Source organism: Neoarius graeffei, chromosome 4 (assembly GCF_027579695.1).
Source record: "Neoarius graeffei isolate fNeoGra1 chromosome 4, fNeoGra1.pri, whole genome shotgun sequence".
Lineage (NCBI taxonomy): Eukaryota > Metazoa > Chordata > Actinopteri > Siluriformes > Ariidae > Neoarius > Neoarius graeffei.
This window is the reverse complement of record NC_083572.1, coordinates 44,550,321-44,577,078: the sequence shown is the minus strand read 5'-3', so window position 1 is coordinate 44,577,078 and position 26,758 is coordinate 44,550,321. Positions and strand designations below refer to the sequence as shown.

General features: G+C 38.9%; 1 protein-coding gene across 1 annotated transcript in view; it reads right to left on the bottom strand.

Annotated features, from left to right (window-relative positions):
* Nucleotides 1–26,758, bottom strand: part of LOC132885033 (contactin-4-like) — a 542,655-nt gene that overhangs the window by 402,749 nt on the left and 113,148 nt on the right. The window contains exons 3-4 of the mRNA XM_060919276.1: nucleotides 10,937–11,069; nucleotides 264–439 (exon numbers count right to left, since the gene is read on the bottom strand). Of these exons, the coding sequence (XP_060775259.1) occupies nucleotides 264–439; nucleotides 10,937–11,069 (309 nt within the window). The remainder of the gene's footprint in view (nucleotides 1–263; nucleotides 440–10,936; nucleotides 11,070–26,758) is intronic.

Sequence of the window (26,758 nt, the reverse complement as noted above, 5' to 3'; positions counted from 1 at the left end):
CCAATAAACTACCTGCTGATTTTACATTTATGATTGAATTTTGCCTCGTCCATGTGTGTTATACGTAACATATCGATTGTTTGGCTGATTTAACTGGGGGGGGGATTCCACCTTTGCTAGAGTGGGGTGGCCAATTCCTTAATTTGCTTTTGAACATTTAATGTTGTATTCAGAAGACACATACACTACACATCCATTGTGACCCCAGAAACCTTGAAAGGCCAAGACTAAAAGAGAAAGGAGGGATAAAGCATGCAACCTACATGCAAAAGTAAGGCTGGCCTTGCGGCTTACAATGGTCCCAAATGAATTGGAGGCAAAGCACTGGTAGATCCCAGAGTCCTGGTCCTTGTTCAACTGGGAGATGCGGAGGTTTCCACCAAAGAGGGTGTAGCGTGAACCAATTGTTGGATCAATGCTGGTGCCATTGAGTTTCCACCTAAAAGAAGAAAAGACCAAATAACAGTATGAGGTCATATGTACACATTGGTGAAGGTTTAATGCCAATACTGACTGCAGTGGAAAATTAAGCACATGTTTGCTTGACATTTATTTTAAATAGCATTCGCATTTTTAGTTAATGCATTCATTTATCATGACATGATCATATCTAGTATTTTACTACAAATCATAAAGTAATGACTATAGACTGGAATATTTCATGTGGGAATATGATATCAGATATCTGACATCCAACCATTGAGCCAAAATTTGACTGGGCCACGATAAAGAGCACAACTTCGACTCATCCATCTTACTTGAAACCCAGTCAAACCACATCAAAAAGGGACTTAATCACAGTGGAGAAGCAATTAAAACTAATAGGTGCAGCGAGCATTTGGCAGGACTGAGCTCTATAGAGGGCTAGGTGATCATTGCACAAATTTGCCTGATCACTGAAGGATGTAATTCAGTCAGGATGGCAGCCGATTCTTCTCTTCCCTTATTAAAGCAAATGAAACGCAAAAATCAATATCACTAGATTTCATGCTGTTCTTGCTCAGGGTCTAAGTTATCATTCATGTGCAAAGCATCTATTTCAAAATATTACAGTATATTCACTCTTTTTTGATTGACAGTGTCCACAGAAGGTTAACTGAAAACAGTGTGGGAGAAAAATTTATCACTTTAATTATATAATGTAGAATATATCAAGAATTTCTATGATGAGTTAGAATGATAATTAATATTAGACACACGTGGATAGATTTTCCCTGTTATGGCTTGTCATTAGTAATTTCTATATGCCACCTTGGTCATGTAATATCTGTCAAAAGAGCTCAGTGTTTGCTTTTCACTGTTTGTTGTACAGGGATGCATTACATTTTCTTAAACAAAGCAAGAGGCAGACCATTTGCACATACACAAAATAGTGCGTGCAAAATTGTGTTCCCTTCAAAAAGCATTTCTGCACATGCTGTAGCCTGTCACAGAGCCTGTTCTCAGGAGTGCTATGAAAATAATAGATGACCATATGACAGTAAACTTTACTCTGCGAGTGGCACAAAAGAATGCCTAGACACACAATATGCAATTCAGCTGATCATATGATAGAAACAGAGTGAACCACCGAGCACTCAATATTTTTTTATATCCTTAACTGACAAGGAATTTTGTAAAAAAGACTTGTTGAAAGAGCATTACAGGTATAGCCTGTGTTAGGAAAGATGTTACAGAGGATAAGGCTAGAATAAATGTCGTGTGTGTGTTTATATATCTCATCTCATTATCTCTAGCTGCCTTATCCTGTTCTACAGGGTCGCAGGCAAGCTGGAGCCTATCCCAGCTGACTATGGGCGAAAGGCGGGGTACACCCTGGACAAGTCGCCAGGTCATCACAGGGCTGACACACAGACACAGACAACCATTCACACCTACAGTCAATTTAGAGTCACCAGTTAACCTAACCTGCATGTCTTTGGACTGTGGGGGAAACCGGAGCACCTGGAAGAAACCTACGTGGACACGGGGAGAACATGCAAACTCCACACAGAAAGGCCCTCGTTGGCCGCGGGGCTTGAACCTGGACCTTCTTGCTGTGAGGCGACAGCACTAACCACTACACCACTGTGCTGCCCGTGTTTTCTCACACTCTCTCTCTCTCTCTCTCTCTCTCTCTCGTTATTTGGGGGATCCAGTTGAATTATGGAACAGCATAATGTAGCACAGTGTGTGGCACGTTTGCAAACTATGGATGTGGTAGATCATCCAGATACCATTCAACTATTATTAAATGCCTACTGAGTATTCGGATGCACTACACACTGCTTTTTGCATACTCATAGTATGGAAGTATGCATATTTAGATCCAGCCAACAGATATTATCTGCTATTTGACATTATTTGATCATAGTATAAGTCAAACACAAATAAGTGCTAGGTTCCTTCTTAAATAAACTTGTTAGTTATGATAGTCTTCATAAATATAATAGTATTCATAAAAAAGTAACATTGTGGGCAATTTTGACAAATCTTTGACAAATTACAAACTTTCTGATAGTGTGTGTGTGTGTGTGTGTGTGTGTGTGTGTGTGTGTGTGTGTGTGCGCTAAATTCTTCAGATTACTGACAAAAGTATTAATCTGGGTTTAGTCATAAAAAAATCCCAAACTTTGAGCATCCCACTGAACACCATTAAATAAATTTTTTGTAAATGGAAAGAATATGACACAACCATGATTGTACCGAGAGGAGGCCTTCTACAAAAAGTTAGTTAGCAAATAGGGAAGTTATTAATCAGTGAAGTAACCAAGAAGTAAAGGGAAAATCTGAAAGAGCTAGAGATATCCACAGCCCAGATGGGAGAAACTGTTTATAGGAAAATCATATCCCTGACACACCAGAAAGCTGGACTTTATGGATGTGTGGTGAGAGAAAAGCCATCTGAAATCCCATTTGCAGTTTTCCAAAGGCAGGTAATCAACAAATGTGGAAAAAAGTTGAACTGGTCTGATGAGACCAAAGTTGAACTGCTTGGTCTTGGCACAAGATGCTACATTTAGTGGAAATTATATGGTTATTGCAAGCAAAGCATATGCAAACAAACATTAAGTATTATTTACTTTAATTTACTTTAAGACTATCTGTTCCTACACTCTTGCTCACCTGCTTGCTTTGGTCTGCCACCAAAGCTGTCATGTTCTAATTTGTTTAATATATCTAGATGTACATACGTATCAGGTAACAAAAGCTGAAATTCTCATCTTCATCTCATATTCATCTTCTGATCTCAAACCTCAATGGCTTCAGTATGTAGCATAAACTAAAGAATTGGCCTTGCTGTTCCAATACTTTCAGAGGAGACTATTTGTATAATGAAATAATATTGTCTGGCTTTGAGAAGTATATCAGGTATATTCCATTCAGCTAGCATGATATTGAACTCATGTTTGACGCATTCAATATCATGCTAGCTGAATGGAATATATCTGATATACCATGAAAAAAAGCCAGCCAATATTATTATTACTATACATACACATTCTCTTCATATCAGAGTATCAGCATTCTCAAAGGCCAATGTAACTTACCTGTGACTCGGCGCTGTTAGCGTGGCAGTGCAGTCACCTTCCAGCTGGTGTAGTGTTCATCAGTAGTTTTAGCCAGTGCTAATAAAGCAGTCGAGCCAGTGCTATCGAGAGCAAATAGCACAGGCTAATGACGAGAAACTAAGATTTGTCTCCAGACACTTCTTCCACGCACGCTCACTCCAGTATTTTTCGCTCATACTTAAGTATTCAGTTCCCTATGTAATTTACTTAGTTACTTTTAAACTCAACATCGACAACTACACACACCTGGCAGCCAAAATTCTCTAAAAATCTTCTGTATTTAACGAAGCAAATCTGGTGGCCATGTTTGTTTACAAATTGTCACAGTCGCTTACTTGCGCGAAAGTTTTATGTCTTCAACGTGTCTCCTTTCCAGTTTTTCAATGTCAGTTGGTATGTTTTTCTCTTGTAAATATGTGTGAAGAATATCTAATGAAGTTTTTGTTGCCTTTTGGGTGTTCAACACGTCTTTCTCTTTCCAGGCAAACACAAAAATGGTTGTGCACATGTGCAGCAGAAAAGTTTCTCATTGGATATTTGCGCTCTGACGTGTGTTGTGTTGTCTTGACAAAGTGCAATATTGTAACAATATTGCACGCTCATTCTCCATTGGGTAGAGTGGTGTAATACACGTAGGATAAGTGATATGATAACAATATTGCATGCTATCAAACCAAATAAATGAAACCTGCTAGAAGGGAATAGAATGGATGTTTTTATTCCATGGAAAAAGTGTCCTGTGTGTATAATAATACAGGATATATAATTCTAATATAATGTGTTATAAATGTAATTCTTTTTATTATGCTAAGCTGTGTTAGAACGCCTGGTTAAGTTACTTCTTGCAATGTGGTGATCCACCAAAGGCTGAGAGCAGACTCAATATTAAGACTAACGACATCAAACTGGAGCATTTCTTCCATTATTCCAATAAATTCTAACTAGTAATAGAGCGCTTCTCCCGGTGGACTTGCCTCCTGGGGAGTTTAATTCCAATTGTAATGTAACACAACTATTCAGGCTGTAAAGTCTTGAGAGGAACCTGAACAGTGAAGCAAATGTGTTAGATTAGGGATGAAACTAAAGTCTGCTAGAGGGAATAGAAAGTGCACACTTCAGTGATTTCCCAGCTCCTACACCTTTGTTTCTATTATAGCAGGGCAATATAGCTGAAAAATTGACCCTGAAAAAATGTTTGTTTCAGTTGATATCAATAATTATTGATCATTTTAATAGCATATTTTTAAATAATTACCAGGAGAAAATGTTTAATGTAACCCCTTCATTTTGAATTTAAACACCTTACTTTTATCAAACATTTCCTCATCGTCTGCAGTGTTTCCCACACATAGGCTTTACTTGGTCAGGCTGCACAGGAATATTAACGGCTTCTAAAGTATATTTGGTGACCAATTTTAGCAAATAACCATGAAGAAAAAGAATGTTCTATGAGTGACAGATAAATAATAATGAACATAATGTACTGTATCGCTAAAATAAACTATGCTGTGCTGGAATGATTAGCCAAATATCCGACCACATGAACGGAGAACTTTCATGCTGTAGACAGTTTTAATCAGTGTGCACATTAGGTGCTGTTGTCAATGTTGTGCGTGAGTCCAGTCGGAGCATTCAGCTTTGGAACAGCGCTTTTTCTTGCCTATTTAACTGATTATTAAAAAGACATTCATGGTCCGTGTACATTGGGTCATTCTATTTTCGTGTCAGTAACAGAAATTAATAGGCCATTTTTTTGTACTTCTTTTCTTTCTTTGTAAGTCAAAAATGAAATTATAAATGAAATTTTTTTAAAAAAGAGCCAGTTTTTCTGAAGCCTGTGGTTGTTGTGATAGCAGTGACCTCAGTGAAGCAGATTTCGAGCCACACATGCTGAGCAATTTCCAATACGATCCGAAATTACACATTTGCACTGGCAGGTAATGCAGCCCTTTCTGCTGGCTACCACCAGAAGTATAACTCAGACCTGTGGGAAACACTGCTCATTTTCTCACTCAACTGTTGTGTCACTCTACTGTTTCTGTTGTTGTCCCATGCCAATGGTGCAACAGAAGAATACACCTGTTAAATGCATGGCTGTTTGCGTGTCACTCATTGCATACTCCATTATCAAGGGATATGATAGGCTGTTTATGAGCCAAGGAGGGAGAATGCCTGGAGTTTGTTTATGCAACCAAACTCTGGATATTCCTTATATGCTTTTTTGGCTGTTTGCATTTAATGTATTTAAGTAAAACTATTAAATATTCTCATCTCATCTCTCATTATCTCTAGCCGCTTTATCCTTCTACAGGGTCACAGGCAAGCTGTAGCCTATCCCAGCTGACTACGGGCGAAAGGCGGGGTACACCCTGGACAAGTCGCCAGGTCATCACAGGGCTGACACATAGACACAGACAACCATTCACACTCACATTCACACCTACGGTCAATTTAGAGTCACCAGTTAACCTAACCTGCATGTCTTTGGACTGTGGGGGAAACCGGAGCACCCGGAGGAAACCCACGCAGACACGGGGAGAACATGCAAACTCCACACAGAAAGGCCCTCGCCGGCCACAGAGCTCGAACCCGGACCTTCTTGCTGTGAGGCGACAGCGCTAACCACTACACCACCGTGCCGCCCATTAAATATTCTATCGAACAATTTTCTTATTTGCATTGATGAAGTGTCTGTTGATGGTACATATCACTATCGCTGTATAGCCCAGTCTTTATAGCTAGTTTCTACTCTCTGAGTTGAACATTAATACAGTGAGAAAATAAAAAATTTTTAAGCTGTTTAAAGGACTGTTGTCCTATAATTACATTTAAAACAATGCAGCATCAGACAATCTGTAGGCACTGGATGAGCAAGTGGCACAATTTTTTGTCCAAATACACAATGTGTACTTGTGAATTTAACCCAAGTCTGTGTTAAGACAGATCTGACCACCTGGTGCTTAGCACAGTGCTCGATGACAGGAAGTCCAGTGTGTGTGACAGTTTTCTTTCTTCAGCTCGTATACTTCAATAACATGTTTTCACACCAGAAATGCCACTGAAAGTAATTTGGCATGAACAACATTTCATTGCAGATGCACTGTCAGACAAGTGAGCGCTGGTGTCAGTAAAATGTTACTGAAAAAAAGGAGAGAGAGAGAGAGAGAGAGAGAGAGAGAGAGAGAGAGAGAGCAAAGCCAAACAAAAGACAAAGACATCCATGACAGATTTTGATTTTAATTTAAAATGTCCTGATATTTCATGGATTCCATGATCCCATGTACTCTAACAAGGTTTCCAGGGAATTTGGAGGGAAAAGAAAAAACAGCCCCAATCTGAAAATTTTTCATTATTCATTAACTTTCTCACATTAACTATATTGATTATAATTCTTAATATATTTTAACAAGAATTCTTAAAAAATAGATTTGTCTTAAAATAGATTTTTTTTTTCTGAAGTTAGTACTACTGAGACCATTCCTCTTTACAGAATCTCTCCAGATCATCCAGGGTCCTAGGCCCTCTCTTGTGTACACTCCTCTTCAGCTCACCCCACAGGTTTTCAATGAGGTTCAGGTCAGGGAACCGAGATGGTCATGGCAGAAGCTTGAGTCTGTGATCAGCTAAATATTTTTGTGTTGATTTGAATATGTGCCTTGGATCATTGTCTTGCTGGAAGATCCAACGACAACCCAGTTTTAGCTGGTAGAGGCAGCCAGATTTTAATTTAAAATTTCCTGGTATTTCATGGAGTCCATGATGCCATTTACCCTAAAAAGGTTTCCAGGGCCTTTGGAGGAAAAATAGCTCCAAAACATCACAGAACTTTCACCATATTTTACAGTTGGGATAGAGTTCTTTTTGTTATAGCCATCCTTTTTTTTATTTCAAACCCATCTTGAGTATTTATTGCCAAAAAGCTCCATTTTTGTTACATCAGACCATAGAATATGGTTCCACTCAAAGCTGTAATCGCATTTCGCAAACTTCAAGCGCTTACATTTGTGGTTAACTGACAGAAAAGGCTTTTTTTTCCTGGCATACCTTCCAAATAATCTGTTGGCATGGAGGTAGCATCTGATGGTGGTTTGGAGACTTGGAAACCCCAAGATTTTACCTTTTTCTTGTAATTCACCAACAGTGATCCTTGGGGATTTTTTGGTGCCTCTCTTACCCTCTTCCTCATTGTACGTGGGGATAAAATAAAATTGGGTCTTCTTCTGGGCAAGTTTTTAACAGTTCCAGTTGGTGTCCACCTTTTTTTTTAATTGCCCTTACAGTAGAAATTGGGATTTTCAGGTGAGTAGCTATTTTTTATACTCATTCCCTTACTTATGAAGGTCAACACACTTCTCCCTCATTTGGTTTGTGTGTTCTCTTATCTTTCCCGTGTTGATGGATGACTGAGGGAATTTGGCCTCTGTGTCACCTCATATTTGTACCCCAGTTAATCAGGAAGTGATGTATTACAGCTTGAAAGTTCCTACACACTCCAATCAACTCAAACATGTACAGTTTAAATGGGAAACATGCTTCAGTTACATTGTGTTCACTATAATTTCCAGGGGTGCCAATAATTGTGGCACATGTGTTTTGTTGAAAATAATTATGTATTGATGAGGGATTTTGTTTTTCTCTGAATAAATGCATTTCAGTTAAAGGTTGGATTTTTCCTCATGTTTTCAGTGTGAGACGAAGCTACTTCACCAAAAGGTGGAATTTTTTCTCACCCTTTTTACTCATCTTTACAAGGGAGGCCAATAATCATGGAAGGCACTGTATAAAGACAGTCACATAAAGCCTGTCACCTCACCGGTTTTGACAAACATGACAAGTTTATAAGACTAAAACCCCAAAGCATAAAATCAGAGAATAAAAGCAAAGTTATTATCAAGCGCTCAGCCAAGCTGAGGATCAAACCACAGATGTTCAAGCTCTGAGGCAGTGACACTACCCACTATGCAACCCAGCCATTTATGTTGAAATACATTATTTACATTCACAAATAATGAGTATTTTTCAAGTCATTTTTCTATACATGGAACAATAATGTGAGGAAATGGACTACTGTTGTAAGAGTGCCAAAAAAGATTAAAACTAAAAGAATAAGACCAGATAATGGCCAGTGTACACATAGAGGAAGCAAATCTTTTTCCTCCCTCCCTGATTGAAACCACTACCACATTCGCAAAGGAGGATTCATGTGTGCAGTTACTGACTACTCAGCCTGGGCAGGAAGGCCCGTCTAAAGCCAGCTGAGTGACAGCTTAGCTGTTCAAGCAAAAGAAAACACAGTAGGAAATAGCAAAACAATAATGAAAAAGCATTTATTTTAATATTATTGTATTTTTATTTATGTATTTATTTTCATATTCTTTTGCTTTTATTTTATATTTATTTTCTTATTCTTTTATTTTTATTTATTTTCTTATTCTTTTATCTTTATTTCTACATTTATTTTCCTCATCTTTTATTTTTGTTTTTATTTCTGCATTTGTTTTCTTATTCTTTTTTAAAATTTTATTTATTTGCTTATTCTTTTTCAACATTTTTCTTTCACAAATTTTTATTTATTTGCTTATTCTTTTTCAACATTTTTCTTCACTTCTGTGACTCCATAGAGGCCGTTATATCGCTGCATCTCTCAAGCGGGAAAACCAAGAGACAAGAGATTACTAATGTAAGATGAGTGGAGGCGGCACAGTGGTGTAGTGGTTAGCGCTGTCGCCTCACAGCAAGAAGGTCTGGGTTTGAGCCCTGTGGCCGGCGAGGGCCTTTCTGTGCGGAGTTTGCATGCTGTCTGCGTGGGTTTCCTCCGGGTGCTCCAGTTTTCCTCACAGTCCAAAGACATGCAGGTTAGGTTAACTGGTGACTCTAAATTGACTGTGAGTGTGAATGGTTGTCTGTGTCTATGTGTCAGCCCTGTGATGACCTGGCGACTTGTCCAGGGTGTACCCCGCCTTTCGCCTGTAGTCAGCTGGGATAGGCTACAGCTTGCCTGCGACCCTGTAGAACAGGATAAAGCGGCTAGAGATGATGAGATGAGATGAGTGGAAGGAGCAGGGCTTCCAGAATGTCCGTTAATACTGAAGAGTTCAAACACAATGCAACTGTCAGTTATTCTAATTTCACATGCTGATTGGTTCATCTATGATTTTTAATTGGGGCAAAAAGGAAAACTGGTCTTTTTTGTGTATTTTTTAGGGATAACTCATAGCAGCATACACTATTATGCAAAAGTCAGAAAGGTTGATATGTTGGTGTCAGCAGCTCTATCAGATTGAGACACTGGTGGAGTAATAAGAGAAGATACGGTACACATGAGACCTCATTAGCATTGTTGCAAAATGAGAATGTGCATGTTTTATAGATGTACTGTATTTGAAGGCAGGATGCATAACTGTATAAGGTAATCAGAAGAATCAGCACATTGTGATTGGATTTAAACAGACACTATGTAGCATTATGAAAACATCTGGCTCTGGAGACAGTAGCCATTTCATCTTAAAATTGTTTACCATCCGTAGGTAAACCTAAAGCTGACAATACACACATGAGCCAGCTGTCTTTGCACAAAACTTAAGAAACACAGGTTTCATTTATCTCTAGGGCTCTATGAACTTAAATTGACTGAAGAATGAAATGACTTTCCGGGAGGGAGGGAAGGTTAGCTTCTCAGGCTAAAATGGCTAACAGCACGATAATGAGTGCGGCAGGCATAGCGCAACGGCTTGCAGTTTAATGACTTTTGAAAGTGATGGACTTGGGAGCTGCCAGGAGGAAGACGTTCACCTTGAGGCCAGGCGATTTGGCCAAGCTGACAGGAAATGGGAAGCAGCTTATTAGATTGTCCATTAGGCTACTTCAATCCTGGGGGAGTAAAATAGGCCTGTCTGTGCACAGAAACCTCAGCTGCTGCAGTAAAGTCAACTGCATTGATCCATTCAAGACACTTGGCATAGACAAAACATACTTGGCTTTTGCAAGATTAATCAACTACGTAGTTGAAAAGTTGCACTGTTGCAAGGTCTTGAAGAATCACACATCTGCACAAGTTCGTACCCATGTCTTCTGTTTAGCAGAAGGAAAAGGCATTTTTCAAACATCATTTCATTTCCTAATTGTCCATTTTATGGTAATAACAGTTATAATATCATACTGCTTATTGTATAATTATTTCATTAAATAACGTGGTTATATTAGACTCTCTATGAGAATAATTGTGAATGAGGCACTTGCCTCATTTGTATATAATTCAAATGCTAAAAAAAAAATAAGCTTTCCTAGATTACTTAAGTAAATTTTTTTTTACTGATTCCTTTTTGATTAGGTTTGAAATTGCCAGTTAATGAGTTATTATGGGTAGAAACACAAAAAAATGTCACCTGTAAAATGGTGGAGGCTGTCCTTGAGCTTCGCAACTAAACACAACCTCTTGGCTTTTCTCCAAGGAGTCCATTGGGAATACGATGCTGCCAGGCTGCTTGGTGATAATGGGAGCCTGCATTACATTGTCCACTGTCAGAGAAAGAGGAATAAGAGAAACGATTAGCAAATTTCATTCACATACTACCAAGCTGCTTGCTAAACAAGCGATCTGTAACAAGCCTGGACTTGACCAAGCTTAGGAGACCATTAGAGAGAGAACCACAAGGAGATAAAACGTATCAATTGATGATGTTTGACACCACCGCTGAGGCAACAGTTTGAGGGAAGTTTTTTTTTTTTAATGTCAATTTACATTGCACTTTATCCAACACTGTACTAGTGGTAGTGTTACGGCAAATGAGTGAGCAAATAGAGTTGTGGTTTGTTGTTCTGTCTAAAATGTCAGAATGATGAGGTTCGTCCAGGTCAGCACTGGAAAATACCAAAGTATTTATTGCACATGTGCTTTGACCCATTCCGTAGCTTTTGGTATTATAGCACCATATGAATAATAATGATATTATATTTTATTTTCATATTATTTATTAGAAGGGTAAAAATGATTTATGGAAATATAAACACAAAACAAGTCAAGTCAAGTTTATTTGTATAGTGCTTTTAACAAGAAACATTGTCGCAAAGCAGCTTTACAGAATTTGAATGACTTAAAACATGAGCTTACAGTATTTTATCCCTAAGCCATCCCGAATGAGCAAGCCTGTGGCGACGGTGGCAAGGAAAAACTCCCTCAGACGACATGAGGAAGAAACCTCGAGAGGAACCAGACTCAAAAGGGAACCCATCTTCATTTGGGCAACAACAAACAACATGACTACAACATTAACAGTTTTAACATGAAGTCAGTTTCGTTGATGTTATAAACTCTTCATTGATGGAAACTTGAGTGCAAAACTGTTCATGACAACTGCAGTCCTAAAGTTAGCAAGTCAACTGTATTCCTCAGCCATAAAAGCATTACTGTAAGTGTCCAGAGCGTCCTCCAGGTGTGACTTTCAATTGTCCTCATGGGGCCGTCCTCCACAGGAGCAATGCGATGAGACTCCAACCAGACACAGGGCACCAGGATGGATCAGGCAGGTCCGAGGAGCAGAAGAGGTCAACATCTCGATCCCAGGACCGACATGTAACTCAGAGGGACAGACTGGGGGGATGGGGGAGAGGAGAAAACACAGGTTGTTAGGTATGCCCAATGTCACCTGAATAAGTAGGAACAGTATACATATTGCACTGAGTACAAGCAGGGACTCCGGTGTAGGTATCATGCCGCCATCTTGTGTCAGAACTACAACTCCCAGGCAACTTCCGCGTTGACTACGTCACGCCTGGGCGGGATCACGTACACATTCCTCAGGTTTCAACAAAAGGACTTGGAACTCGGCCATCTTCGCTCTTTCGCGTCAGACTCTAACCGAGACTGACCTAAAAAGAGAACTCATCATCAGACGTCTAAACAGCGCGTTTCCTTCTTTAATCTGCTCCTGATCAAGGTAGATATCGGAAACACGCGATCATCAACTCAAGCGAGTTATTAACCGGTTTGCAAGTATTACTTGTCTTTTAATGCGTACGCGGCTGCGAGCAAAGGCAGTTTTCTAAAGAGCTCTTCTTTTTTCTTTCTTTTAAATCCGTGCACGGTGTTGAACAAAGACTTTTCGTCTTATCAACTACGAAGATCACCAAAGAAAGCTTCAGAACTTCTCTCTCCCTCACCGAAGACTTCTGACCTCAGGAAGCACGTGCAACTTCCTCAAGCTTCCAACTTCGGACAGAAGACAAACTTCCTCTGCAGTAAGAAGGCATTGGGCAAACAGAAGTTTAAGTCTTAGGAATTAGTTATTCACTTAATGTGAAGATTGTATGAAGTTAAATGAAGTGTATACACTGAATCTTGGTTCTCTATCATTTGTTTGTTGATTTAAAATTGGTTAATCCATAAGTTTGTGCATGTCTTTCTCTCTCTCTCTCCTAACATTCTAATTTCATTTAACTCAGTCATATTGTGACCTCATTAAGATTTCAGAATGCTTTGCCTCTAAAAAGGGCCTTTGCATGCTTAGGAAGAGCCCCTCCTCCTTCCCCTTTGTTCCAAGAGGTCCTGTATCTCATCTTTGAATTAAATATCATGAGTCCTAAGTTTAATTCAACCTTGATAGCAATTCTCCTGTTTACATTTAAAGCCATATAAACTACAGATGACTGTTTGAATGTTTAATTTTAATTAAAGCCTTCAGCTTTTACACACTAGGCCTGAAAGCACATGCTAGTTAGCATCTCTTTGTCTGATTAGCCTACAAGCTAACCACTAGGCTGGAAGCACATGGCTAGTTAGAAATTATTTTGTTCAGTTAGCTCACAAGCTAAAACTGCTTATACACACACGTGCTCACTAAACTTTGAGGATTCCCCTCCTCCAAGATTGCAGATAAGACACCCTGGCTCGTCCTGGTACGGACACACACACACACACATACCAAGATTGCAGATAGCACGTCCTGGTACGGACACATTCCAACTTCGAGAGAGAGCCAAGGTCTCTCTCTCTCTCTCTCTCTTTTCTCACACACACACACACACACACACACACACACACTCTGTTTACAGAAGATTTCAATTCTGCTGCTATTAGATTGTTCAATTTTTCCTTTTCTTTTTATTAAAATTTTTATTATCTTTTTATAATAAACTCCAGTATTATTGAAGTTGTGGTGTTGTCTGTTGTTTCCAATACTTTGAAGTCGCCCACATCGTCAAAGAATTCCTAAGGTGTATGAATAATTAGATGCAGTTTGGTAAGTGATAAATTTGAATTATCAAATTTTAAACGATTCTTCAATTGATTCTTTAAATTATTCACTAAATGATTCACTTGATTCACTAAATGATTCACTTGATTCACTAAATGATTCATTGAACGATTCACTAAATGATTCACTGATTTGATTCACTGACTTGATTCACTGAATGATTCACTTCAACCAATTCAAATGAGACTGATTCTATGGTATGATTCAATTCAAATGAGTCAAATTCAATAGGATTGATTCATTTTAACTATTAACCTTCAAATTTAATGAGACTGATTTCATGTAATTATTAAAGAGTGATCACTTATCCAATCTTAAATACACAAAATCATTAATTACACCTACACCGGCAACTAACTATGACAGCATAACTAAAAGGGGAGAGCCAGAAGGTAACAGAGGCATGAGGGAGCCCCAGGACATAAAGCAGCCAGCCACTACACCGTCAACAAACTCGAGTGAGCAAGCGAGTGGGGGACTGGCAGCATCCATACATCCCAGTTTACCAAAACACTCTATGTCTGAGGACCCTCCAGATCTACACCTTTACCTCATAAACACCATTAACAAAAAGGCTTGACTAAACAGATATGTTTTCAGCCTAGACTTAAACACTGAGACTGTGTCTGATTCCTGAACATTACTTGGAAGGCGGTTCCATAACTGTGGGGCTTTGTAAGAAAAGGCTCTGCCCCCTGATGTAGCCTTCACTATACGAGGTACCCGCAGATAGCCTGCATCTTTTGATCTAAGTAGGCGTGGCGGGTCATAGAGGACCAGAAGTTCACTCAGGTACTATGGTGTGAGACCATTCAGTGCTTTAAAGGTCAACAGGAGTATTTTATAATCAATACAAAATTTGATTGGAAGCCAATGCAGTGTGGATAAGACAGGGATGATGTGGTCATATTTTACATGTTTGGAAAACCTGCCAATGGCAAGTTTGTGACCACAGGTCTTTACGTAAAAAAATGGATCACTAGTTTGGCTGTCATAATAAATCAGTGTTGCATTACCCATAAGCCCTGCCAGCCTACTACAAATCACATGACCCCACCACATGCAATCTTGATTGCACTCACATTTTTATTTTGTGTGTGTGTTTCTCTTTGGTTAGTGTCCCGACTGAAGTTTTTAGATTTCTTTCTTGAGTTGCTAAATGTTTGTTGTGCATAGCCTGTTGTGTGTTTGCTACCATGTTTCCCTAGATCTCGTTTTGCTCTAGGTATGATTCTTGTTTTGTCTTTGTTTTGTTTGCCTTTTGTTTAATTAAAAGCCTGCACTTGCACCCATCTCCACAATTTTGTTGGAATCATGCATACCTGTTCCTCATTAATTCAACAGCCACTAAAATGTCAGTCTCACTATACAGTACTGTATGTCAGTTCCATTTATCGTGTCAGTGTTTTTCAGCAACGTCACAATGTGTACTTCAAATCCAGTTGTCTCAGTGGAATCCAAACTCATAGGACTCACAAGAAGGCTTTCGATTGTGATCGAGGTGCTGCTCTGCTGGGGAAAAAGCTCAAGTTTGCACAAACGAATTTAAAAAAATGGTTCATCCATCAGTGTGTGGTTAATTGATTTATATGCTTCATAATTTCCTGATGACCACTATAAACTAGCCAAACATTTAATTGTGGAGCATTAGTTATACTACACAATAAGTGATTTTATGTTACTTTGCCAGGGATTTTTTTTGTATAACCAAGTGTCTTCAGAGTAAGAGCTGGATTCAACTGGTGCAAAACAAGTCCAGACTCTTAAGGATGGTTTAAGTAGCTTGAAATGTTCCAAAGGTCAACTGACTCACAGTCAAGCAGCAGGAGTGCCACATTTCCAGTCCAACCCCCTGAACTAGCACTGCTCATTTGAGTTTCATGCAGAAAAGAGTAAAAAGCATTTTAGCAGCAGGAGAGCTGAGTGCAACACTATACACTAAATAAACAGAAGCAACTTCTTATAAAATGACCCAGACTTGTCATGCGCTGCTTGTTAAAATCTTGTGTGTGTAAAGTCTGTCATGTAATTAAAACTTTTAATCAAATTCTTTCAATATAGAAATTTAATTTTGTAATCTCGGCTTTGTCTCGTTAGCATATGTCCTGACCTTGCAGTCAGCATCAGGAGTGCTCAATGCTGACATACAGTACTGTGCAAAAGTCTTAGGCACATGCAAAGAAATGCTGTAGACCAAAAATGGCTTAAAAAATGAAATGAAGTGTTTCAACATTAAAAAATACTATAAACAATATTTTATAGCTTTTATATATTTTATAAGCAGCAGTGAGCCATAATAAATGAAACTAAGTCAATATTTGGTGTGAGACAACCCTTTGCTTAAAAAAAATAGTAGTCTCAGGTACAATTAGTGCAGTTTTATAAGGGTATTGAGCTGTAGGTTTTACTGAGCATCTTGCAGAACCAGCCAGTTCTTCTGGACACTTTGACTGTCACACTTTCTTCTTAATTTTGCAGCAAAACCCAGTAGCTTTCATTATGTTTTCTTTTTTAATCTGAAAAGTGTTCTCTTACAGTGGTATGCAAAAGTTTGAGCACCCCTGGTCAAAATTGCTGTTACTTTGAACAGTTAAGCAAGTTGAAGATGAAATGATCGCCAAAAGGCATAAAGTTAATGACTCATTCCCTTTATATGTAAAGCAAAAACAATTTTTTTTATTTTTATCTTTTACATTTTCAAAATGACAAAAAAGGAAAAGGGCCTGAAGCAAAAGTTTGGGCACCCTGCATGGTTAGTACCTAGTAACACCTCCTTTGGCAAGTATCACAGCTTGTAAACACTTTTTGTAGCCAGCTAATAATCTTTCAATTCTTACCTGGGGGATTTTCACACATTCATCCTTGCAAAAGGCTTCCAGTTCTACAAGTTTCTTGGGCTGTCTTGCATGCACTGCTCTTTTGAGATCTATCCACAGATTTTCAATGATGTTTAGGTCAGGGCACTGTGAGGGCCATGGCAAAACCATCAGCTTGTGCCTCTTGAGGTATTCTATTGTAGATTTTGAGGTGTGTTTGGGTTCTTCATCTTATTGTAGGACCCATCCTCTTTTTAACTTCAACTTTTTTACAGATGGTGTGATATTTGCTTCCAGAGTTTGCTGGTATTTATTCAAATCCATGCTTCCCTCGACCAATGAAATGTGCCCTGTGCCACTGGCTGCAACACAACCCCAAAGCATGATCAATCCACACCCATGCTTAAGAGGTGGAGAGGTGTTCTTTTCCTGGAATTTGGCACCCTTTTTTCTCCAAACATACCTTTGCACATTGTGGCCAAAAAGTTCTATTTTGATTTCATCAGTCCACAGGACTTGTTTCCAAAATGCATCAGGCTTGCTTAGATGTTCATTTGCAAACTTCAGACACTGAATTTTGTAGCTAGGATGCAGGAAAGGTTTTCTTCTGATGACTCTTCCATGAAGGTCATATTTGTTCAGGTGTCACTGCATTGTAGAACAGTGCACCACCACTCCAGGGTCTGCTAAATCTTTCTGAAGGTCTTTTGCAGTCAAACAGGGGTTTTTATTTGCCTTTCTAGCAATCCAATAAGCAGTTCTTTCAGAAAGTTTTCTTCATCTTCCAGACATCACCTTGATCTCCACTGTTTCTGTTAACTGCCATTTCTTAATAACATTAAGATCTGAGGAAACAGCTACCTGAAAACACTTTGCTATGTTCTTGTAGCCTTCTCCTGCTTTGTGAGCATCAATTATTTTATTATTCAGAATGCGAGGGAGTTGCTTAGAGGAGCCCATGGCTGTTGATTTTAGGGACAAGTTTGAGAAGTCAGAGAATTTATACAGCTTTGAAATCTGCATGATGTGACCTTTCCTAACGAAGAATTTGAACAAGCCACAGCTCAATAAGCTAATTAAGGTCTGGAACCTTGGTAAAAGTTACCTGAGAACTCAAATGTATTGGGGTGCCCAAACTTTCGCATGGTGTTCCTTTTCTTTTTCACTCTCCAATTGTACAAAACAAAAATAATACACAAATCTTGCAGAAAACGCTGAAAAGAAAAATCTTTACCTTTATGCATTTTGGTGATCAGTTCATCTTCTGCTCACTTAACTATTCACAGTAACAGACATTTTCAGTAAGGGTGCCCAAACTTTTGCATGCCACTGTATGTAATAGGTTGCTCAGATACTAACTTTTTTTTTTCTGTAACATTTAATTTTGTGCTGGAAAATGAATGTTTGGAACTCTACAGTATTTTCGTACTGGTTCCATAATGTAGAAGTCATAAAATTAAAGTCTATAACAAAGTTTGTACTAAAAAAAATAAATAATAATACCGTGGTGCTTGAAAGTTTGTGAACCATTTAGAATCTTCATTTCTGCATAAATATGACTTAAAACATCATCAGATTTTCACACAAGTCCTAAAAGTAGATAAAAAGAACCCAGTTTAAAAAATGAGACAAAAATATTATACTTGGTCATTTATTTATTGAGGAAAATGATCCAGTATTACATATCTGTGAGTAGCAAAAGTATGTGAACCTCTAGGATTAGCAGTTCATTTGAAGATGAAATTAGAGTCAGGTGTTTTCAATCAATGGGATGACAATCAGGTGTGAGTGGGCACCCTGTTTTATTTAAAGAACAGGGATCTATCAAAGTCTGATCTTCACGACATGTTTGTGGAAGTGTATCATGGCACAAACAAAGGAGATTTCTGAGGACCTCAGAAAAAGCGTTGTTGATACTCATCAGGCTGGAAAAGGTTACAAAACCATCTCTAAAGAGTTTGGACTCTGCCAGTCCACAGTCAGACAGACTGTGTACAAATGGAGGAAATTCAAGACCATTGTTACCCTCCCCAGGAGTGGTCGACCAACAAAGATCACTCCAAGAGCAAGGTGTGTAATAGTCAGCGAGGTCACAAAGGACCCCAGGGTAACGTCTAAGCAACAGAAGGCCTCTCTCACATTGGCTAACATTAATGTTCATGAGTCTCCACCATCAGGAGAACACTAAACAACAATGGTGTGTATGGTAGGGTTGCAAGGAGAAAACCACTGCTCTCCAAAAAGAAAATTGCTGCTCGTCTGCAGTTTGCTAAAGATCATGTGGACAAGCCAGAAGGCTATTGGAAAAATGATTTGTGGATGGAGGAGACCAAAATAGAACTTTTTGGTTTAAATGAGAAGCATTATTTTTGGAGAAAGGAAAACACTGCATTCCAGCATAAGAACCTTATCCCATCTGTGAAACATGGTAGTGGTAGTATTATGGTTTGGGCCTGTTTTGCTGCATCTGGGCCAGGACAGCTTGCCATCATTGATGGAACAATGAATTCTGAATTATACAAGCAAATTCTAAAGGAAAATGTCAGGACACCTGTCCATGAACTGAATCTCAAGAGAAGGTGGGTCATGCAGCAAGACACGACCCTAAGCACTCAAGTCGTTCTACCAAAGAATGGTTAAAGAAGAATAAAGTTAATATTTTGGAATGGCCAAGTCAAAGTCCTGACCTTAATCCAATTGAAATGTTGTGGAAGGACCTGAAGTGAGCGGTTCATGTGAAGAAACCCACCAACATTCCATAGTTGAAGATGTTCTGTACAGAGGAATGGGCTAAAATTCCTCCAAGCCGGTGTGCAGGACTGATTAACCATTACCGGAAACGTTTAGTTGCAGTTATTGCTGCACAGGTGGTCACACCGGATACTGAAAGCAAAGGTTCACATACTTTTGCCACTCACTGATATGTAATATTGGATAATTTTCATCAATAAATAAATGACCAAGTATAATATTTTTGTCTCATTTGTTTAACTGGGTTCTCTTTATCTACTTTTAGGACTTGTGTGAAAATCTGATGATGTTTTAGGTCATATTTATGCAGAAATATAGACAATTCTAAAGGGTTCACAAACTTTCAAGCACCACTGTAAGGTGCCTAAGACTTTTTTACAATACTGTATGTCCTGAAATGTTGGCAAATCCTATCTAGTGTCCTGCTTATGAGGTAGTAGAAGTGGCTCACACAGTCAGGGAGGAGTCTGACTCAGGACTGAGGCAGTAATTGCAGCATAGAACTGGATCAGGAGTGTGCGTGGCTGGTTACATTCATTCATCTGGCTCTGAAGTCCATGACTTCTACTAATCAAGCCTCTAATACTAACTTACAAGAATCATGCTGAAATGGCTAAAATTCCTTACAGCTGCCATTATCCACAGACACATTAGACTATGGTCACACTACAGCTTGTGATGCTTTGCGATGGGTTATTGATGAAAATGAGGCATTTGGTGGCAATGCTTCCCTGAGCTTCGGAATGTATTCTCAAACCCATCTGCGAGTATTCACTACTTAGTTTGTTGATGAAAACATTGCCACCAAATTTCAATGCATGCACTGAAATTTTTCGTGACATTTTTGGCCATTCACGAGGTGGAGGCAGACCGAAAAACAACTCGCAAATCTCGGAGAACATTCACCATGCATGGCACGATTGGTGATGATGCTACCAATTTTTTATCGCCAAGTATTTGCAAACCCATTGCGAGCTGCAGTGTGACTGTAGCCTTACCAAACTTCTTACTTTCAACAAAGTGAACATTTATGAATGAAATTAACATTTATGAATGAAATTCCTGTGTTTTATGACAGCATTATTCTGTCATTGTGCTGATGTTTTCTACTTCCCTGTTATTTTATACCTCTGTTAAGACTGCATTTTTGTATGTATGTATGTAGTGGAAGGTCATTATGTCTAACTATTAAAGCTATTTTAAGTTCGTTTCTTAACACAAGGATTTTTAAGATGTTTAAGATGCATTTTTGTATTTGAATTTTTACATGTAAATATTATTCATGCACACACACACACACACACACACGATCTCCGCTGCTTGATTAACCCTTTCTTCATGATTTATTTAGCTTCCTTGTTGAAGAGTTTGTCTTCACTCCTGATAAACGCAGCTTTATTTTCATAAAGGAAAGAGTCTGTTGATTCCTGAACATGAATTTTTACATGTAAATATTATTATTCATTTTAATAATTTAAAACTTGTTCATGAAATTCTTTTAGTTTTTCCTATGAAAGATGTATTTTGGAAATCATTCTGCCACATAAAAAAGGACAGAGGAAATACTCTAAGAAAAAAACCTCAGAATTTCCGAGATTAAAATAATACATTTACGAGAAAAAACTTGAATATTCTCTGAGATTATAAAATCATAAATTTTTGAAAAAAAAACCCCTCAGAAATGCAAAAAGAAATTCTCAGAAAGTCTGAGGAAACAAACAAACAAACAAAAAAATCCTCTCATGCATCCCAGCTTCCTGGCAGCAGTGCATTCTGGGATATGTAGGAGAAAATCTCTTAGTGCTTTATTCTTTTGTATAGCGTGATTGAGGAGGAAAGATTGCATTTCCAATAACTCTTGGCCCAGCTGTTGTGTCTATGATGTGATGATGTTGATCCAAAGTGAACTGATCTGGTTCCTTGACAAAAAAAAAAAAAATGTTACAAATTTAGGAGAAAAATACATGTAAAAATTCACAAACCTGCAAGGGGAAAAAAATTTTCCTCGCAAGTTTGTGAATTTTACAGGTATGTTTCTCCTAAATTTGTAACCTATTAATATTAGGATTTCTGAGGATTTTTCCTCACACATTTTTGACTTTTTATGAGTTGCTTTTTTCATAAATTTCTGACCTTTTAATCTCAGAATTTCTGATTATGCTTTTCACAAATTTATGATTTTATAATCCATAGACTATCAGAGTTTTTTTTTCTGCCATTAATCTCAGAAATTCTGATTTTCTTCTTGGAATATTATCCCCTGCCTCAGCTCTATATTTTTCCCCATTTACCTACATTGGCCCTAATATGCCATCTTTAAAAAATAGTATCAACTATCTTATTATAAATATTATTTTATTATATAAAATATAATAAAACAATATATTGTTACCTCGTCTGGGATGGAGTCCACCAGGGGGCGAGGCATTGTTTTCGGTCGGGTCTGTTTGTTTGATTGTTTCTTTGTTTTTTTTGTTAATGATGTTATGGGAAAACGGCTGGACCAATCTTCATGGAACTTTCAGGATAGATGGGCATTGATCTCAAATAGAATCTCCAAAATTTTGGGGGTCATCCGGTCAAAGTCTTTGTGGCTACTGCCTCATATAGAGGTGGTAGCCACTATGTCATCATGCTGTAAGAATGTAAGAGTGTAACAATCGCGCAGTAGGGTGTGAGAGCAGTACGGTGTGTTCTGATTGGCTGAAAGCAGTACCGTGTGCTCTGATTGGCTGACAGTAGTAAGCAGTACAAGTGTGTTCTGATTGGCTGAGAGCAGCAGAGAATCAGAATCAGAACCATGTTTAATGGCCAAGTATGTTCACACACAAGGTCAAGCTCAAGGTCACCAAAAAGGTCAAAATTGTTTTAATCGTTCACAATATATTCCTTCAAATTCATCATAAGTGCTACCAGACGAGGTTTGTTTTGCCTGGCAACATTTGTTTTGTTATATTTATGAGGCAACTGTACATTTTGTTCCTGTTGTATACATCTGCATCTTTTTGTGGGGTTCAGCTCTGCCTTTGTGTCTCTCTGTCTGTATTAAAAAAAATAGTACAGGGATCCAAGAGGGGTAAACGTTGTTGTTGTTGTTTTTTTTTTCTTTGTTTGTTTGTTTGGTTGGTTGTTAACAAGAAAAAACACCTCTTTTAGTTTCGTATGCCAATTAAGAACCTTGACAGAGGTGGCAGATAGAAGTACAGAGGTACAGCTTTGCATTCTAACACAATTCATTTTATAACAAGTACCATGAAAGAAAAAAAAACATATTTGGTCATATTCAAGGTAAGATAGAAGACAAATACTGTAATATTTTTGTTGTTTGTTTTACATCTGTAAGAAATTCATATTCTATGTTTACAAATAGGAACACAGGATGCCATAGATTGAATCCTGTTGTAAAACTTTCTCACAGGAGTAATACTGTGATTTTGTTATGCACATACAGTGCTCAGCGTAAATGAGTACACCCCCTTTGAAAAGTAGCATTTTAAACAATATCTCAATGAACACAAACAATTTCCAAAATGTTGACAAGACAAAGTTTAATGTAACATCTGTTTAACTTGGGGCGGCACGGTGGTGTAGTGGTTAGTGCTGTCGCCTCACAGCAAGAAGGTCCGGGTTCGAGCCCTGTGGCCGGCGAGGGCCTTTCTGTGTGGAGTTTGCATGTTCTCTCCGTGTCCGCGTGGGTTTCCTGCGGGTGCTCCGGTTTCCCCCACAGTCCAAAGACATGCAGGTTAGGTTAACTGGTGACTCTAAATTGACCGTAGGTGTGAATGTGAATGGTTGTCTGTGTCTATGTGTCGGCCCTGTGATGACCTGGCGACTTGTCCAGGGTGTACCCCGCCTTTCGCCTGTAGTCAGCTGGGATAGGCTCCAGCTTGCCTGCGACCCTGTAGAACAGGATAAAGCGGCTAGAGATAATGAGATGAGATGAGATCTGTTTCACTTATAACGTGAAAGTAAGGTTAATAATACTATAACTTGGATTACACATTTTTTCAGTTTTACTCAAATTAGGGTGGTGCAAAAATGAGTACACCCCACAACAAAAACTACTACATCTAGTACTTTGTATGGCCTCCATGATTTTTAATGACAGCACCAAGTCTTCTAGGCATGGAATGAACAAGTTGGCGACATTTTGCAACATCAATCGTTTTCCATTCTTCAACAATGACCTCTTTTAGTGACTGGATGCTGGACGGAGAGTGATGCTCAACTTGTCTCTTCAGAATTCCCCAAAGAAAATAATTTCTTTACACCACAAAGGTGAAGGCTACAAGAAGATCAGCAAAGCTTTACTTATCAGTCAGAATACTGTTGCAAAAGTGGTACAAAAATTTAAGAAAGATGGAACTGCAACCATCTCACAGAGAGGTCCAGGTCGTCCATGGAAGTTAACACCTTTACAGGAGCGTCTTCTGATGAGAAGGGTTGAAGAACATCAGCATGCAAGTTCACTGCAGTTATCTAAAGAAGTAGAAAGCCAAACTGGGGTGACTATTTCCCATGACACAATATGGCGTACACTGCAGAGGAATGGCATGCATGGATGCCGTCCACGAAAGAAGCCTCTCCCAAAGCCCAGGCACAAAAAAGCCCGCCTAGAGTTTGCCAGGGCTCATGCTGACAAAGATGAAGACTACTGGGACTCTATACTCTGGAGTGATGAGACCAAGATAAATGTTTTTGGAACTGATGGCTTCAAAACTGTATGGCGTCGCAAAGGTGAGGAATACAAAGAAAAATGCATGGTGCCTACAGTGAAACATGATGGTGGCAGTGTCCTTATGTGGGGCTGCATAAGTGCTGCTGGTGTTGGGGAGCTGCATTTCATTGATGGCATCATGAATTCACAGATGTATTGCTCTATACTGAAAGAGAAGATGGTACCATCACTCCGTGCCCTTGGTCGTGGTGCACTTTTCCCACATGACTAAACACACATCTAAGGCCACTGCTGGATTTCTGAAGAAGAACAGGGTGAAAGTGATTCAGTAGCCAAGTGTGTCTCCTGATCTTAACCCAATCGAACACCTATGGGGAATTCTGAAGAGACAAGTTGAGCATCACTCTCCATCCAGATTTCTCTTTATATCATAAAGCTGGTTAAGATAATGCCAACAGTGTGCAAAATGTCATCAATGTAAACAGTGGCTACTTTAAAGAATCTAATATATGAAACATATTTTTTAAACACTTTTTTGTTTACCACATAATTCCATATATGGTTCATATGTTATTTCATAATTTTGATTTGTTCTGCAATGTAGAAAATAGTCAAAATACATTAAAAAAACATATGAGTGGGTAGGTGTGCCCAAACTTTTGACAGGAACTGAATATATGGGACCCTCCATTACAAAACCAGTCACATGGGTCAAGTTTTCAAAATTGAGTTATTGTGTTTTCATGAAAGGCAATTAAAAAACAGATGTACACACCAAGGTTCCCCCCCCCCCCCCCAATGTCCCTTTTTCAGAATATGTTATTAACATATTTACAAAATGTAATTTTTTTTAACAGAGTTTTTCCCTTTTGTATCCTCCATGTATCCCCCTCAGTTTCGGGTTTAAAAGGTCAAAAATTCTAAAGTTCAATGAAAATGCTGTCTATAGTCATGTATTACAAACACCCCCCCCCCATGGCCATAGCCTTACCCATGACCACGCCCGCTTCTGCAGCCATGTGCATGTCCTTGCCATTACCTTGACTCTGTCTTTCTTGTTCTATGTCTACCTGTACCTGTATCTCTTCATCCACTGACCCATCTGGAGGCAGCACATCTGGTTTTGGGTACATTATGTCCTTGTAGGGCTCAGGGACAAAGGCTCCAATGTGGTGTAGAGATACTGTTGCCTAGCTAATGGAATTCCAGGTAAGGAAAGTGTGATTGGAAGACCACCCAGATCATTTCTTTGGGTACAAAAAGGTCATAGCACTATTTCCCATGAGGCTTGATCTAGCATGTGCAGCTGGAAAAAGAGGAGCTCTCTGAGCTGTAGGAAACCAACACAACAACAGATATTAGGCCTATTCCATTAAATGTAGTCTAGTCTGTCATGTGTAGCCACTGTAGGCACTCAGCATGACAACCCAAGCTTGTCAATTTAAAAATAAAAGGGCATGAAAAAGAAAGGTCAATATGTGTCTGTCCACATTAATTACATGTCAGTTTTTTTTCAAAGTCTAGGAACTGAATGTGACTGAAACTTCTCATCCTGGTTTATGAATGCTTACTTTTTAATGTGTCTTCAGTGCAATCCATTCTCCACACAGTGCATATAAACATAATGCTGCAATGTTAGGCTTCTGTAAGACTTCCAAATGTATACTCATACTCATAAAATTTATGGTGATTCCCATCATGTTTATGATGCCCCGCACAATAACCACTTCTACAACACGCTACAAAAAACTCATAGTAACTGCCCACAAGATATAGAAAACATGACTCACCTCCAGTTTACACTTTGAACCTTTTTCACACTGGCATCAGCAACATATCCACCACAAGCAGCATTTTCCATGACAAACTCAAAATCTGTCTTTTTCGGGTCAAAGTCATCCTTGTATTCATCTTTGTTGTTATTGACATCAGTTATAATATCCAGGGTTGTGTGAAGAAATCTGTTTTAGTTTAAGAACTTTGTGATCTTTCCTGCTCTGGTTCTCACAGGAACTATGCTATGCATGATCTATAAGAAGGCAGTGCTTCTTTGCATGCACAGTTCGCAACACACAGCCAATAAGAAGCCTTCTTATAGATCATGCATAGCAACAAGGGATTTGTATCCCATAATTCAAATTTTGTTGACACAAAGACACGTTTGTTTTCTACTATTTTATTGGCTACTTGTTGAAATGATGTCAAAATGAATACTGAATCTATCCATCCATCCATTATTTGTAGCCGCTTATCCTGTTCTACAGGGTCGCAGGCAAGTTGGAGCCTATCCCAGCTGACTATGGGCAAGAGGCAGGGTACACCCTGGACAAGTTGCTAGGTTATCGCAGGCCTGACACATAGACACAAACAACCATTCACACCTACGGTCAATTTAGAGCCACCAATTAACCTAACCTGCATGCTTTTGGACTGTGGGGGAAACCAGAGCACCCAGAGGAAACCCATGCAGACACGGGGAGAACATGCAAACTCCACACAGAAAGGCCCTCGTCAGCCACTGGGCTCGAACCCAGGACCTTCTTGCTGTGAGGCGACAGTGCTAACACCACCGTGCCGCCAATACTGAATCTAGTAAATGGGAAATGCATTTCCACTGTATTTTGAAACCAGACATAAAGGTTTTTCCTCAGGAATAGGCGATCACCAGTACAAAGTCTGATGGGGCATGTTTTAAAGGTCATAAAGTAT